The sequence below is a fragment of the Sipha flava genome, unplaced genomic scaffold (assembly GCF_003268045.1).
Source record: "Sipha flava isolate LNK unplaced genomic scaffold, YSA_version1 41_pilon_pilon, whole genome shotgun sequence".
NCBI classification, from domain to species: Eukaryota; Metazoa; Arthropoda; class Insecta; order Hemiptera; family Aphididae; genus Sipha; species Sipha flava.
In genome coordinates, this window is record NW_020273144.1 from 1,012,338 (window position 1) to 1,028,181 (window position 15,844).

Here is a 15,844-nt window from a genome sequence, read left to right on the forward strand (position 1 = left end):
ATGCATTATAATTAATTTAAAAAACACAATTTATATAACCGACACACTAACGACAATACCATGTTTTTGAATATTTTACCAAAAATAAAGTTTTAATAATATCAAAATACCATAAAATTCGTTGCGATTGTATTCAAAACTTTAATGTTTACCATATATCATACGACGCTTTCCTTTCACAAATATTTTTTTAGTCAGTTAATTTATTAATTTTTTTAATTTTACATTTACAATGGGTAGGTGGAGCTCAAAAATAAAACGATATCTATCAATATTTCGTGAAATTATTTATTCAATACACATTTAGTATCGATAGAGGGATCGTTATTGGTAATTTTTAAGTAATGTACAAAGAGAGAGTTTGCGCTTGCAGATAGGTAGACGAAGAACGAAACTAATACGATATCTATCAATATTTTGTGAAATTACTTATTCAATACACATGAAGTATCGATTGAGGGATCGTCATTGGTAGTTTTTAAGTAACGAACAAAGGGAGAATTTGCGTTTGCAGATTCTGAGAATGAAAGATGAGTGAACGGGCGTTTAGTCAAGTGAACAGCGAGTTTAATATCGGTCAACTTAACTAGAGTGAGACGACTCAACATCAGACCAAAAGTTTTCAAAGAAACGTGAGGCCAAAGGGTTTACGATGGAGTTGTACTCCCTTAGTTGGAATTCATAAAAATGTTTTCCCTGAAAAAACTTTTTTCGCCGTAGACAAGTGTTCGTGTATTGTCGTTAGCTTATCGATAACCGTCACAAACGTATTCACGAAATCATGTTTAACGAGAATCGTACAATTCCCTCCGCAGACGTCGATGAATGCTTGAGCATCGGCGGTCAAAACGGTCATCATTGCGACGCGAACACGACGATCTGCGTGAACACGCCCGGCTCGTACACGTGCAGGTGTAACGCCGGATACGCGCGACTGAATCGGTTCGAATGCGCTGACATCGACGAGTGCAGCAGCGACGAGGAGCCGCCGTGCCACGTGCACGCCACGTGCACGAATTCGCCCGGAAGTTACAGTTGCAAGTGCTTGGACGGTTACGAAGGTGACGGATATACCTGCAGACGTGAGTACCTAAGCAACAGCGATGTTAGGCTTTAAACGCCAGTGCTCAAAATCGGAAAATCTCAATTAAACCATTTTCAAATTTCAACTCGATCGATTTTCACTACGCGTGGACCAACTTTTATTTTATCTCGCCGTAACGTCGCACCCTCCGAATACGCGTCCGCCGCCTGGCCATAATCATCGTATAGAAACCACGCGGCACGTGTAAATAACGATCGGTTACAAGTTTTAATTGTAACGTACGATTAGAATTGTCAGTTGAATGCGTAGAGTTTTGTTAAAAAAAAAAAAATCATTTTCATTTCATACGGAACAGATACGGAAATTGTACAATTGTACGTATGATACTGTTGTAAAACGTAGTCAAAACAGTCGAGTAAAACGTCCGACTCGAGCACCGGCAATGTTGACCTAATGTTCTGAAATAACAAAGTGCGTTTTATTTTTTTTTATTTTTTTATGCCGACGCGTGCAGCCGTGTGCCAACAGAAATGTCTGAACGGCGGCGTGTGCGCGCGCCCCGGCGAGTGTTCGTGCCCGAACGCGTTCGAGGGACCGGCCTGCGAGCTGGACGTGGACGAATGCGCGACCGGCGCGCACGGGTGTCTCGGCCCGTCGTCCCGCTGTGTCAACATGGCCGGATGGTACTATTGCGCGTGCAGCCCCGGCTACCAGAGCGTCATCATGACGTATCCAGCTTCGTCGGCCGCCGTGGCCACCACGGCCGCGCCCGCCAACGACTTGAACGTCCTGGTACCCACGTGGTCGCCTTCGCTGGGCACGACGTGCCAAGGTGAGTTGTATTGTAACAAGGTGGTATTTCAACCGTTTTTCTCTATGTTGATTGTACGCAGGGGAGGGGGAAAGCACCACGTGCGTCTACTATTTAACGATACGGACAACAAGTATAATATTATAATCGTTACCATAGGCGTGCAATGCTTTTGAGTCCTTTCTTAACAAAACGTGTAGGTTTATTTAAAAATTATAATGTATAAATAATTAGATAAACATAACTTTAATTTTTTATTTAATACTGTGGTAAATTAGCCCCGATGCGTAATATGTTTCCCTTGAATTTCATATATTTTTCTTAGATAACTTCAATTGTTCATGATTTGTACTTTTATTGCCGTTAGAAAAAGTTTTTGTGCAAAATTTATAAAATTTAGTTTTTATCAATTATAACATTTTTTAGAATAAATTACGTTAATCTGAGCAACATTGTTTAAAATATGGGCCCCTTAATCTTAGACTTAAATTGTAGGGCTCCATTTACAACATTTGGGGGAGGCACAACCGGCACCCGCCGTTCGCAGGCCAATGATCTTTCACACATCGGTTTTTTGTTCGTTTTTTATTCAGATGTCGACGAATGCGCGACAAACAATCACACTTGTCACCCATCGGCTACGTGCGTGAACACCGTGGGCTCGTATGAATGCAAATGCACGACGCAAATTTCGTCTTCCAACACTGGTAACGCCTCGTCAGAATGCAAATCGAGTGAGTATCACCGTTCCGCAAAGACGATGACGATGGTTCGAATATGCTTTCGTCGTCGTTTCCGTAATTGTTATTGTTAATGTATGTTTTTCGTCCTTCCCCGCTCCCCCGACACATTCAAGGTTGCGTGCACAAGGATAGCAAAAACGTCAGCACCGAAGTGGACGACGGTGGATGGTTCGTACCCAAGGAGTGTACTAACTGCACGTGCACCAGTGGACGTTTGTTGTGCACGCGCATCGAGTGTGATTGCGCGGTCGACGATCACGTGCAGTCGGTCTGTTGCGCCCATTGCAACGCACAAGCGTCGTGTGCTCACCAAGAGCTGCCGAACGTGAGGTTTCGCAGTGGCCAACAATGGATTTATCAGTGTCAGACGTGCGAATGTTTGGTGAGTACACCATAATCGATAACCAAATTGTATAATTATTATACCACGTTGCAAACGTTAAACGCTCGGTCGCACCGAGTGAAATGTGGTCGGGGAAACGAACGAATCGACGAAATCTGACAACATTAAATATCAGATTAATCATCAGATAATCATAATAATATCATACTCATTAGATTTTCATTTCGTACTTGACCACGATCGGTTTCGCGGTCTTTACGTACAACTGGTTCGCACGGATCGTTTGTAAAGGGTCGTTGCTTGCAACATGGACACCGACATTAGTAATCTAAATTAATACTAATCGTATATTTTATTGATATCAAGTAGCTATAGGGGAATGAATACTTGGTCACAAAAGTGTAGTTCATTTTTATCAGTACACTCGTAATTACATATCATTTGTTATTCAGAGTCCGGTTTGTATTCGAACGTTAATAAAATAAATATTGTCTAAATCATTACTCCATGATTTGTTCATTAATCAAATTACCGATATGTTAAATTTAAAAATATCCGAATCATTATAAATTGTACGAAAAATACTAACAGATTTCTAACACTTGAATAATTCGAAAATGAATCCAAGATTCATATTTTAACCAGTCAAATTCCTCGTAGTACATTTGTTCTTTTTAATTTCAAAATGGATACGTTCAAAATGTCTGTCATACATTTATTTTGTTCTCAGCATAGATTTCATTCACATTCAAATATATCAATAAAAGAGATTTGTATAGATACGCAAAAAGATTAATAATGTGAAATTTTCAATTAAAAATTAATTTTTTCCTCGTCGATTACAATTCAATCCTTTTAATGTTTAGGTGGATTAAAATGATACTTTTAACAAAATCTGAAATCTCCAAAGTATTTCCAAGACTTATTACACTTTCAGTGAATATTTCAACACATGCTAATTGCATGATTATGCTAACAGACACCTCGTGTTCACTATACCTCTTTCTTACAATCATCGGTTTTGTTATACAGTTAGGCCAAGTTGATTGCTGGCCTATGCAGTGCCCACCGGTTCTGCCCTCGGGAGTGGGTGGATGCGCAGCGGACTCCACAGCGTCAACGTTTGCAGACTACAACAATCCGGTGGCCGATTGTTGCGCGCCGAGGTGCGATTCAAAAGTCTCGTTGTTGTCTTCGTCTGCCACGCTCACCTCGACCGCGGCCACGGCAACCGATCCGTGTACCGAACTCGACGAGTACCACGATGGAAGCGGCGGCGGCGTTAGTGGTGACGGCGACGACGACAAAAACGGCAACAAATCTTTGCCGCAGACAGCAGGCGGTAGACCATGTTTATATGAAGGAAGTACTTATCAGTCGGGAGCTCGTTGGGATGATCCAGGAGACATGTGCACTTCGTGCGATTGCAAGGTAAAGATAATGAATAAAACAAACGCTATAGTCATAACCGTAAATATATGAACGTCTGCGGGTACACTATTTGTACAGAACAACAGTTTAACCCCGCGACGTAGAAGTGTAAAACGTAATACGTGGTATTTTAGGCTCGAATAATGATGAGAGCTTTGAGGGCTTAGTCCTTCCAGAATAGCAAATAATCCCTATCAAAAATTGTTCAATTATAAAATAATTTGAATGTTAAGACATAAAAAAATATAAAATAAAACATTTAATTATTCTTATTATCATAGCCTGCTAATGATATTTTAATTATATATTTTTTCTTAACTAAACGATGATTATTTGCTACGTTATTAGTATAGACCTACCAACTACTTAAGCTTCCACAAATTGTGAATGCTATTCTTGCCTACGATGCATACACCGTATATGTAATGTAATAATAAAAATCAAATCAAATAGAACACATCATTGTCATTTTTTGATCATTGGTATATTATAATACGCATTGTGCGGATAATATAATTTTAATAGTATGTTTAATCCCAAATGAAATCCTCCGGGCAGACTAAAGAATACTCAATAATACGTTCTCACTGATTTAAGATAAATCAGTCCTCATCAAAAAATAGTTGAGGTCATCAAAAATGAATGTACATCTTACAAAATCGGTTATCATTTTTTGCACATACAAGTCATACATCAATATTCGTGTTCTACCTTTTATCATTCGATAATATTATACACTCAATTATAGTAAAAATGATTAAAACGTTATATTCGTTACTGCAGGAAATCATTAACCGTCGAGCGTCACACGTTGTCCCAGTTATTTCCGGGAAAAAGAAACAATAATTCTTTATTAGTAAATCCTGAGTATAAAAATATGAAATTCAGTTATTGAGACATAAAATCATTTAGATCAAAATTGCTATCCAATACATACATAATTTCTTAAAATTTTAGTTACATTACCAATTTCTATAGCAATAGTAGAAAAATGCTATTCCTCTTTAAGGATGCTCAAGACTTGGTTAAGGACGAGAACGGGAAAAGAAACATTGACTGGGTTGGTTCTTATGTACACTCATAAGTGTAAAAAAATTGACAGAGAAAATAACAAAAATAAATATATTTAACAGATTTTCTGAAAAAAAACAACGAAAACTTAATTTCGAATTATAAATATAAAGCATACTATTAATTTGTAATACCATAATATTATGTTATTTTATTCCCTTAATAAGATTTAACTTTGTTCCTAAAGCTATAACTTACTATACATATATGGCTATAGACGGCTATGCCCCCCCCCGTGAAAAATGTCTGAATCCGCTCCTGACCATGTGCTATTTTATACAATATGATGTAGTTATTTTATAAACAAGAACAGAGTTCATTCCCAATTGATTTATATACATTGTAATTATACATGTTGGCCGATGCCGTTTAAAAATTTGTTAAAAATTGTTATATATATATATATATATATATATATGTATATAACACATGTGTATATACGTATAAATATTTAAATATTTTTTAACTACCATAATCAGTATCTTTGTCGTGCATGCATAATATATAGTGTGTTTACCTACGTATAATGTATACGAATGTATGCGTGTGTTAATAACGCTGGCTGGACGATTTACCTAATTTGAATTATTATCATTATTACGTATTACCGGAGGGGGGGATTGATAAAATACGTAATAATAGTATCTTGCATCGCGTAACAATGCAAATCCGTTGAAATATTTACAAGAAAATTAATCATCCATTTCTCTCTCTCTCTCTCTCTCTCTCTCTCTCTCTCTCTCTCTTTTTTAATTTTTTTTAAATTTTTTTTTTTGTTTATTATAACCAGTTTGTGTGTGTGTGTTGTTAATAAAAGTTTTGTGTGTTTCCATTCAGGTGCCGCCATACTGCGCCCAATCGGTGAGCAATATCGCGTGTTGTGTGCATCGGTAAACTCTCACATCTTTTTTTTTAACCAATATAACCTTTATATAATTCGGCTTTCTGTGCTGCTACTATACTGTATACTACATCGATTTTATTTATCATTTATCCTATTTGTACATTATATTTTTATACGGTTTATCAGCTTTTATAGATTTTTTTTTTTTTTTACTCCTCCCGCGGCCCGTCGTTCATCGTCGATCATTTCTTTCGATGTCAGTGTATACCTACCTGTACCGTTCGCGATGTTCGGCGTTTCAGCGCATACACCATCGCCATCACCACCATCACAGTTACCACCACGCATGCACATCCAATTTATATTTATGTTAACACTTGCACGATTTTACCCGGTTGATTCTGTGTTGTATGTTTTACTCTTACACTCAAACGATTCGTTTGAACTCTTGCACTCGTATATCACTATTAGAACCACGCACGCGCATGCACTCACATTCGCTCGCTCCCGTATTTTCGTCGAATCTTATTTGAAAAAATATATATATATATGTATATGTATGATTAAGTATTGATCATTGATCTTTCATGATTGTATTAAAATGCAGGTCACGAATAATATCTTTTGCGATTATTATAAACATAAATACGTTACCGGCAATATGGATAATCTGGTATTTTGCGAAATGCAAAAAATCACTCGGCAATATACATAATACGAGCTTTGCCTAGGTGTTATATATAATGCTAAACGTGGAGTAGGCAATATGATGAAAACAAACAAAATTGGGCATCGCCTATTACCAACGACTTTATCATAAATGTGCGTGCGTGATTTAACGCAATAAAGATTCTTTTACTACTATAATAATAAGTGGCGGATTTAGCGTTTTGGCGTCCCTAGGCTTAATCACCCTGTCCAATCCACCTATCACTCTACTAAGGAACCAACAATATTTGGTCTAAAACGGAAATATAAATAGCCAGATATGAAAATACCTATACTCGGATAGTCGGATGTTCCCAATAAGCACATAGGTACTAATAAGTTATTAATAATAACTAGTAACTAACTGTAATTATTTTATTTAAAATAAAATATTTTCAAATTGTAATAATAATTGTAATATTCTTAATATAGCCTATAAGTACGCATCATACAATGTACATATATTCGTGTTTATATGACAAGTATAAAAAAAATATATTAAAATAAATATATCTAATAAATCAATAATAACACTTAATTCTATAAAAAAAAACCCGCCCTAGGCTATAAGCCTTTTAGCCTGCCTCCTAATCCGCCACTGATAATAATAATTCCGAGGTATAATATTGAACGTACTGATAATTTTATTACAATATCGTCATTTTTCTCATAATTTTCGTGTCTCGTTACGGTGTTACAACTATAGATACGATTTATACGAAGTTAAATTTTTATAGCAAACTGCAAAATTGTTTTAAAAATTTGACCACCAATACTAGTTATTTATTTGATGAATAGTACAACGAATTGATAAAAATTCAATCCACAAGAATTGGCCAAGGATTTTTATAATGTGCTTGTAAGTCCAGTGTCACAATAATAAGGGTATTTGCCTTAAAAATAGGTATATAGTAGTTTCATTAAAATATTTATACAATAGTAATAATATAATAATAGATAAAAATTTAATTTTATCTGTAATATGAGTAATAATATATAATAATTATAAGAATCTTAATGTAATATAACATATGATAAAATGTTTTGTACTTTGCCTAAAAAAAAAATTTGCATTTTGCGTAATACCTAGGCACATTTTATAAAATACCTAGGTTATATGTAAAATAATATTGAAAATCATATGCTTTATTTACATTGCCTAAAATGGGTTGGCAATTTGCATAATGCCTAGGCATTTTGCAAAATACCTGAATTATCCATATTGCCGGTGACATACATATATTAGAAACTGTAGTGCGTTTGATAATTATATAATTAAATTAATGCTCTTTTTGCGCACTCTACTAGACAGCACAAGATTTTTTTTTTGTATTTTAAAAATATACATATATGTGTGTGTGTATAAGTGCACATGGACACACACACATACACACATATATATATATATATATATATATATATATAGTTTTATATATATAATTTACATTTAATTGCCGCCGACATAATATTTTTATTTTTACGACGACGACGACAAAATAACGAGCGTCTGTCGGCGGCGTCGTCCGACTTGCACTTTGTCGTTTATGTATAATAAATAACGTTTATTTTTAGGACGGAGTACTATGTTGTTCTTTTAACGTGCACCACTGCAATAAAAGTGCTATTGCCCGAGCAACAAGCAATAATGCAACGAACGAAGACGTCGGCTACGATGTGTCTACTTATCAGCCTCGTCGTGTTTCAAACGAAGACACCATCAGCAGCGGCGGCGGTGGCGGCGGCGGCGACGGTGGCGGAGGCGAGCCTGCCGAGGATACGACACTACGGGAAGACGCTGATGAGCGGAGCGTTCGGCATCGGAGACAGGCTGAAGTGGTCGCCGACGGCGGGGACACTTTCGATGTTACTGTTGTTGAACACCGCGATTATAATAATAATAATAATCTTAACAAAAAAGACTGGTGGTGGAGGAAGACGAGACGACGGAAAAGGAGAAGGCCTCAGAATACGGGTAGCAATCGGCATCGAACCAATGGCATTACTAGTAGCGGAAAAACTTTCGACAGTAACTAATGATAATTTTATCGGTAATAATTACGACGTTTATGGTAAAAATGAAGACAATAATATTAATAATAATAATGATAATAATTGTAACGATAACCACCGCGATAGAACTGCTGTAAAGACTGTTGTAATTTAAAAGTAGATTTTATTTATTGCGTTTGATGTTTGAGCGTTGAACGTGTCAGACGGGTCGAGAGAAAATAAAAACTGTAAACGGCACCAGCGGCAACATGAATATACATAATATTATATGACATTTGAATAGTCTACGACACGGTATTATAATTATTAAAATTATATCGATGTTGATAATGATGATGAAGCTGGTGACGATAGTAATAATAATAATCAAATCAAATGTACTTGAACGCAATAAAGTAGTCGCGTTGTACCTATTCATATTTTTTTGGTTTTAATTTCAATATACTCGTTCGAAATCGTTGCCATCGCTGTTTACTATTTCCGCTGTGATAATATGTAATACAAATAATTTTAATGCTATTAGTGTAACATGTATACATTATTTATGTACACACAGCCTTTATCGTCCCTCTCCTTTCCGCTGTAAATTTGTTATATTTTGTAATTTTTAAACTGTACTATTATAATATTATTAGATAAGTTTTATTATTATTATTTATTTATTTTATTTATTTATTTACTTTTTTTTTTCCTTTTTTTTTTTTTTTTTTTGATTGAATTACTAATAAATTAGATAATCAGCTGTGCAGGGTGTATTCAACAAACGATAATAATATAATAATACGGTATAATAATTATTATAAATCTATATAACCTTACAAGTTATTCATGTGTTGGGGCTTTGTTGGTATTAAAATTAAAAAATTATTATTAGAAACAATTAATTATGTTCATTGTTATTTTTTTATAACTAAAATACAAGACTGCTGGTCAACAAATATAAAATATAGACGCGTACAAAATATAAATTATTATATTCGAATATATAGTATACATGTATATTATTTTATAATATAATATTATAATTTAATATTAAAATTAATTATTATAATATATCCATATACTCGTATATATACCAACACCGCCACACTCTGACGAATGCTCTTTTCTTGTATAAATTTAATTGGCAGCAGACAATAAAAATATTAAATGATGATAATAATTATTATAAATATAAATATATTTAATTTGTATGTACGCATATGATACCTATTATATATATATATAACTATTAATATTATAGATTAATTTTGAATTGTTAAATTAGTTATACTATTGTTTTATTGTTACGCGTTACGACACGGATTTGCTCTTTTTCTTTCTATCTGTCTCGTTCAAATGTGTTGTAATTAAAAAATATTTATAGATCATATATGATGATACTGATATTTTAAGTAAGACAGAATAATCAGTGCTCGAGATGGACTTATCCGTTCTGGAACGCTGTTCCGGTTTGTCACATTAATCTTTCCGATTGTTTCAAATCGTTTTAATATTAAAAAGTTTAAATTTAAAAAAAAAATGAGTACATCGTGTTTCCTTTAATTTTTTTCTATACATTATATACATATATAAGGTAAAGATATAATGCATAAAACCCAAAAATATTAGATTTAATTTAATGTCAAATGAAATGTACCTATAATATATATTATAAAATGTTTAATCAAATATTTACTTTTTAGCTATTTTAAAAAGTATTTACAATTATTGTTTGTCTTTTGTAATTATTTTTAATAAAATTGTAATTAAAACGCTATTCCTTTAAACAATTTGTTAAATTAATGAAACTAATTTAAAAACAAAACCCTTTCAACTCCTCTATTATGTCGATTCGAATCGATTTTTGTGAAGTAGGAATATAAAGCGTTTCAGTACAGAATCATTTTTATTTCGAGCACTGAAAATAATAAGCCCATATTGTTCCTATAAAAACCGAGTCGTATTAATTATTTAATATTTATTTATTTAAAATAGAAATTTAATATTATATGTTGATCATGTATGGATTTAAAACACAGCAACAACATAAGATATACTATATATGTAAATATTAAATATATATATATATATAATATATGATAAGTAATACACATTTAAAACACATATTCGTCAATGTAAACAAGAGTAAAAATCACGATACGTGGTATTACATAAAGTCATGAACACTCACACACCCACACACACACACACACACACACACACACACACCCACACACACACACACACACACACACACACACACACACACAGACACACATATGCGCGGATACACACTCACATACACGTTTATACGATGTACACCTACAGTTTAACGTTTATAATCATGATTGATGATGACACTGTTGATAATGATTAATATAGAGATGAGAATAAAAATTTAAAAAACATTTATTTGTATTTTGAAGTACATAAAATCCTGTTATTTTATTTCCAACTTAGAAAGCTCTCTAATAGCTAAAATATTATTTGATTTTTTTATTTATTAATATTCATATTACAGGCCATTTTTATGAACGTTTTCTGTATTCGAATGGATATTTAGTCAAGTATAATTCAATAAGGCTACAAACAGTCAGCTAATTGACTAATGACTCATTAATCAGTCTGTATTGATAATGAATTGTATAATTTAAATGCACTCTGATATTTACTATAAAATATTATTGTAATGTATTATCATAACTATTATACCTTTAGAAACACAATACTTTTATTTTATTTACACAATATATGTACACTATACATTTTACAGTATATTTTGTATTAATATGTAAAATTAGGAATTGTGAAGACGTAATTTATTATATAACTGTATTTAGGAATAAGCTATCGAAACCAGTTTCAGCTGACACTGCTTTACGTGCTAACAAAATGGAGTATTTGGTGCCTTTGTTAGGAATATTAAGCACCTCCAATCCTATTATTAGTAACACTACGACTTATTAAGAAATGTTATTGTATTTTGAAAATTTGCAATCATTATTTTATGTGATTGCATTTTAGAAAATTTTTAAGTATTTAAAATCCTTTAATTATGTTTTATTTTTAATTTATTAAGCAGGGTGAAGTGTAGTTTCTCATAAAATATACTTAAAATAGTTATTATAATAATTATATCCGAATTCAACCCCCCACCCCAGGGCCAAAAAAAAGAAAATTGTTTTATTATTGATGACGTGTAATATATTCGTAGTTTCATTATTACGCTTTGAACTTAAAATATACAACTATACAAATATTATGATAATTAAATAATTATATTGATAGGTGTTTGAAAAGTTTTGTTAACTATATTGTTTTTATATTCCAATAGCTATTAATTTACTGTAATGTAAAAGTAAACTATAAATTGGTAAAAAATTTGTATAAAATAATATCTGTTTATAGCAGTAATTTATCTTATTTATCAGTGCAACGAAAAAAAAAAAATAACAATTATTTTTGTTAACCCCCCTCCCCCAGAGCAAGATCGAATATACGCCACTGATCATGTCTAAATATAGCTATATATAATGATACTTTATACTAATTGCGCCGAAAATCGCAAGTAAATAAAGAAAAATTATGGTATGGAAAAAAGGTATACATCTATTGTACCAATCGATATTCGAGTTAATACATTTTGCGATTACCTCATTGATACATTTATTGATGAAAATGTAACTTTTCCTCCGTATATTTGGTCATCGTGTAACATATCAGGCGAAAGAACAACAATACCTATGAGGCATTTCACTCATTGTTTGGGAAATATTTTTATTCACAACATCCAAATATTTTTGTTTTTTATGAAGTTTTAAAAATAATGTAACGCAACAATCATAATATATGTTATCTTAGTTATCATAAATAGACAAAACTCTAAATTGATGACAAAAAAATAAATAATAAAATAGACATAACTAATTAGATCTAAGAACTTTTCAAAATTTGTAGGATTTGTGTAAATATATATATAATATACTATTAGTGTTAATACCAAGAGTATGTAGGATGATAAGTTTGATTTTAATTTTAACATTTGTTTTTAGCCATTATGATTTTTACTTGTACTGTATAATTGTTATACTGGCGCAATATATGTATACCTTTTAAATATACCCTTTTTATATCGGTGCCAAAGATGTATACTATACAGGTAGCGTCCCAAATTCGGTGCAATTGACGAATACCATATAGTGAATCTTACGCTACAGCGGAACAATATTTGTCAAAAGTAAAAAAATTAATATAAATCCACCTTGGATATGATAATATATATATATATGTTACGCCGAATTTATGAAATTGCCGATTTCATGAAAGCAGCAACGTTGTCGCCGAATACGTGTAATCGGTAATTTGGCTACGATTTCATGAATTATGCAGCCTTTTTCTGCCGATTGCACGAATTCGGTAACACATTATTATGATATAATTACAAATAGTGGCTTATGGAAGTAATTGAAAATGTCCTCCCTCCTTTAAAAGTTGGTGAAGATGTACTGGTGTCAATCCCGTCTGTGGATCGAGGACGAGGAGATGCAGCCAATCCTTGCAGTTACTATAGAAAAAAAAGATGGCAAATTTCGTATTGGGAATAAAGAAGGAATTTTAAGCACATGGCTGAAGCCGAACAGTTTGACAACTACAAAGTACTGTTTCCTGACGACTGCAGACGTTCAACAAAATAAATATTCATTACAGGAACTTGTTAGATTGGGGTCAGTTGAGACCGGACAAGGCTATTGATTGGCTATACATTGACGTACTTGTCGTACGAATTGTACATCTAAAAATTGCACATGTAAAAAAAATAATATGATGTGTAATTCGGCGTGTAACCCAGACCATAATTGCCAAAATATTTAAATATAATAACATTTTTTTTTGTTTACTTTTTTTACACATTAAAGCAAAAAATTATTTTATTATATTTCCAGTGTTTAACATATTTATTTAAATTAAATTATGCTTTATAATTTTTTAAGAAGGGCCTTGCCGATTTCACGCAATTGGCAGTATTATGTATTTTGAATTGCCGATTTTACGATTCGGTGACAACATTGCTGATTTCATGAAATCGGCAATTTCATAAATTCGGCGTAACATATATATAAATGAATCCCTATTTCCCTTAGTCACGCCATCACGCGTGAATAGCTGAACCGATTTCGCTAATTTTTTTTTTTTTTTTGTGTGTGTGTTATTTAATATCAGGACAACGTTATTATGAAAGAAAAATTAAGAAAATTGCATGGAAAATTAGAAAATTTAAGAATATTTAACCACTATATAAAATTATTTCTAATCTAACCTTAGCGCTTTAGACAATATAAACTTTTTTAATGTAATCTCTTGACATTTGACATAGAATTGACAGAATGCGTGCTGCAAATATCATCAAATAGGATGTAAAAAAACTGAATATCGTTTAAACAAATATTTCAATCAGAGTTATTTTATTGATAAAATATACATGTAAAATAATTAATATATCTAAATATATCTAATATACACTAATAATTATAATAAATCTAATATAATATAATAATATATAATATATATTAATTAATTATATATTAATATATCTTATTAATATATCTATGTAAGATAATTGAATTTCTCAGTGTACATCACGATTAGTTCAGAGCCATCACGCCTAATATTAATTGTTCAATTTAATATGGAGTTTTTGTAAGTTTGGATAGACTAACATAACAAGTGATGTACTTTCTTTTTAAGAAGAATACAATATTTTTCTTTAATTTACAGTTGAATTTTCGTTTTTGAAAATGCCAGCAATTAAACGAACAAATTTAAGTCACAGAACTCGCAATGCTGCGAGTCAAAGATATACAACTTCATTCCGCGTTTCTATTTCATATTTCATTCATATGACATCTAATTGTTAAAATTGTATGCATCAATGTGGATACAACCACTAGACGTCACTGTAGTGCTTTGCATAAAATTAGGTTTTCAACAATATAAATGAACTCAATGATATTGTAATACCATTTGATTATGCAAAACATAATTGTAAGCTATTTTCTCATTCCAATACATATGTGTAAACGTTATTCTTGTATAATACTTAAAAAACAATAGATAACTTAAGTATATTTCTATCATAACTTTTATTAGAATCGAAAAAAACTTTCATTATCTGAAGCAAGGTTAATATATTTTGTTTATAACCTAGCTTTTTGTCTCTTAATTATTAGTTCAATTTTGTTTTTTTTTTTTGTTAATAATGTTTATTTTATTAGATATTTAAGGATTTAAATATTATTATTATTAATATTTTAAATATTGCGAAAAATATTTATAATGGTTTTGAAACTTGACATTTCTTGATATTTAAGTAAGAAGCTTAAATGATTTTTAATGTCTCTACATACTCGTAATTGGCTTTTTCAATTATTTTATTATATTTTAATATTTTTTATCAAAAATATTTACAGTTAATAATTGTTAATAAAAATAAAAATAAAAATAAAAATAGTAATAATAAAATTACTAACATAATCAGCTTTGATGATTGAAACAACATTTAAAAGTATTAACAATAATTATTCGAAATATAAAGATTGATTATATTGCACAAAAAAAATAGAAATAAGCACATGCTCAATAATTGTACTTTAAATTATTTAAAAATATGTACAATGTTCATTATTGTTCATTCATTCATTTATTGTTCTTAAAGAAATGCAATTTCACAATATTTATTTTCTTGGTTAACTGACCTTACACACAGAAATACTTGTTGGTTTACGTTCTTAATTGTGATTACAATATTTTTTTTTAATCCTTCAAAAATAATGGAATAACTTTCTGTTTTTAAATAACA

General features: G+C 31.7%; 1 protein-coding gene across 4 annotated transcripts in view; it reads left to right on the forward strand.

The window, feature by feature from the left end:
- LOC112688955 (protein kinase C-binding protein NELL1-like) overlaps nucleotides 1–9,638 on the forward strand; it is a 29,995-nt gene extending 20,357 nt beyond the window's left edge. For 2 of the 4 annotated variants that reach the window (XM_025562402.1, XM_025562403.1), the window contains 7 exons: nucleotides 816–1,082; nucleotides 1,560–1,877; nucleotides 2,450–2,590; nucleotides 2,713–2,981; nucleotides 3,975–4,373; nucleotides 6,282–6,334; nucleotides 8,569–9,638. In XM_025562402.1, coding sequence (XP_025418187.1) covers nucleotides 816–1,082; nucleotides 1,560–1,877; nucleotides 2,450–2,590; nucleotides 2,713–2,981; nucleotides 3,975–4,373; nucleotides 6,282–6,334; nucleotides 8,569–9,160 — 2,039 coding nt within the window. In that variant the 3' untranslated portion in view covers nucleotides 9,161–9,638. The remainder of the gene's footprint in view (nucleotides 1–815; nucleotides 1,083–1,559; nucleotides 1,878–2,449; nucleotides 2,591–2,712; nucleotides 2,982–3,974; nucleotides 4,374–6,281; nucleotides 6,335–8,568) is intronic. The other 2 variants (XM_025562404.1, XM_025562405.1) reach the window with 2 other exon arrangements.
- Nucleotides 9,639–15,844: the final 6,206 nt, after the last annotated feature.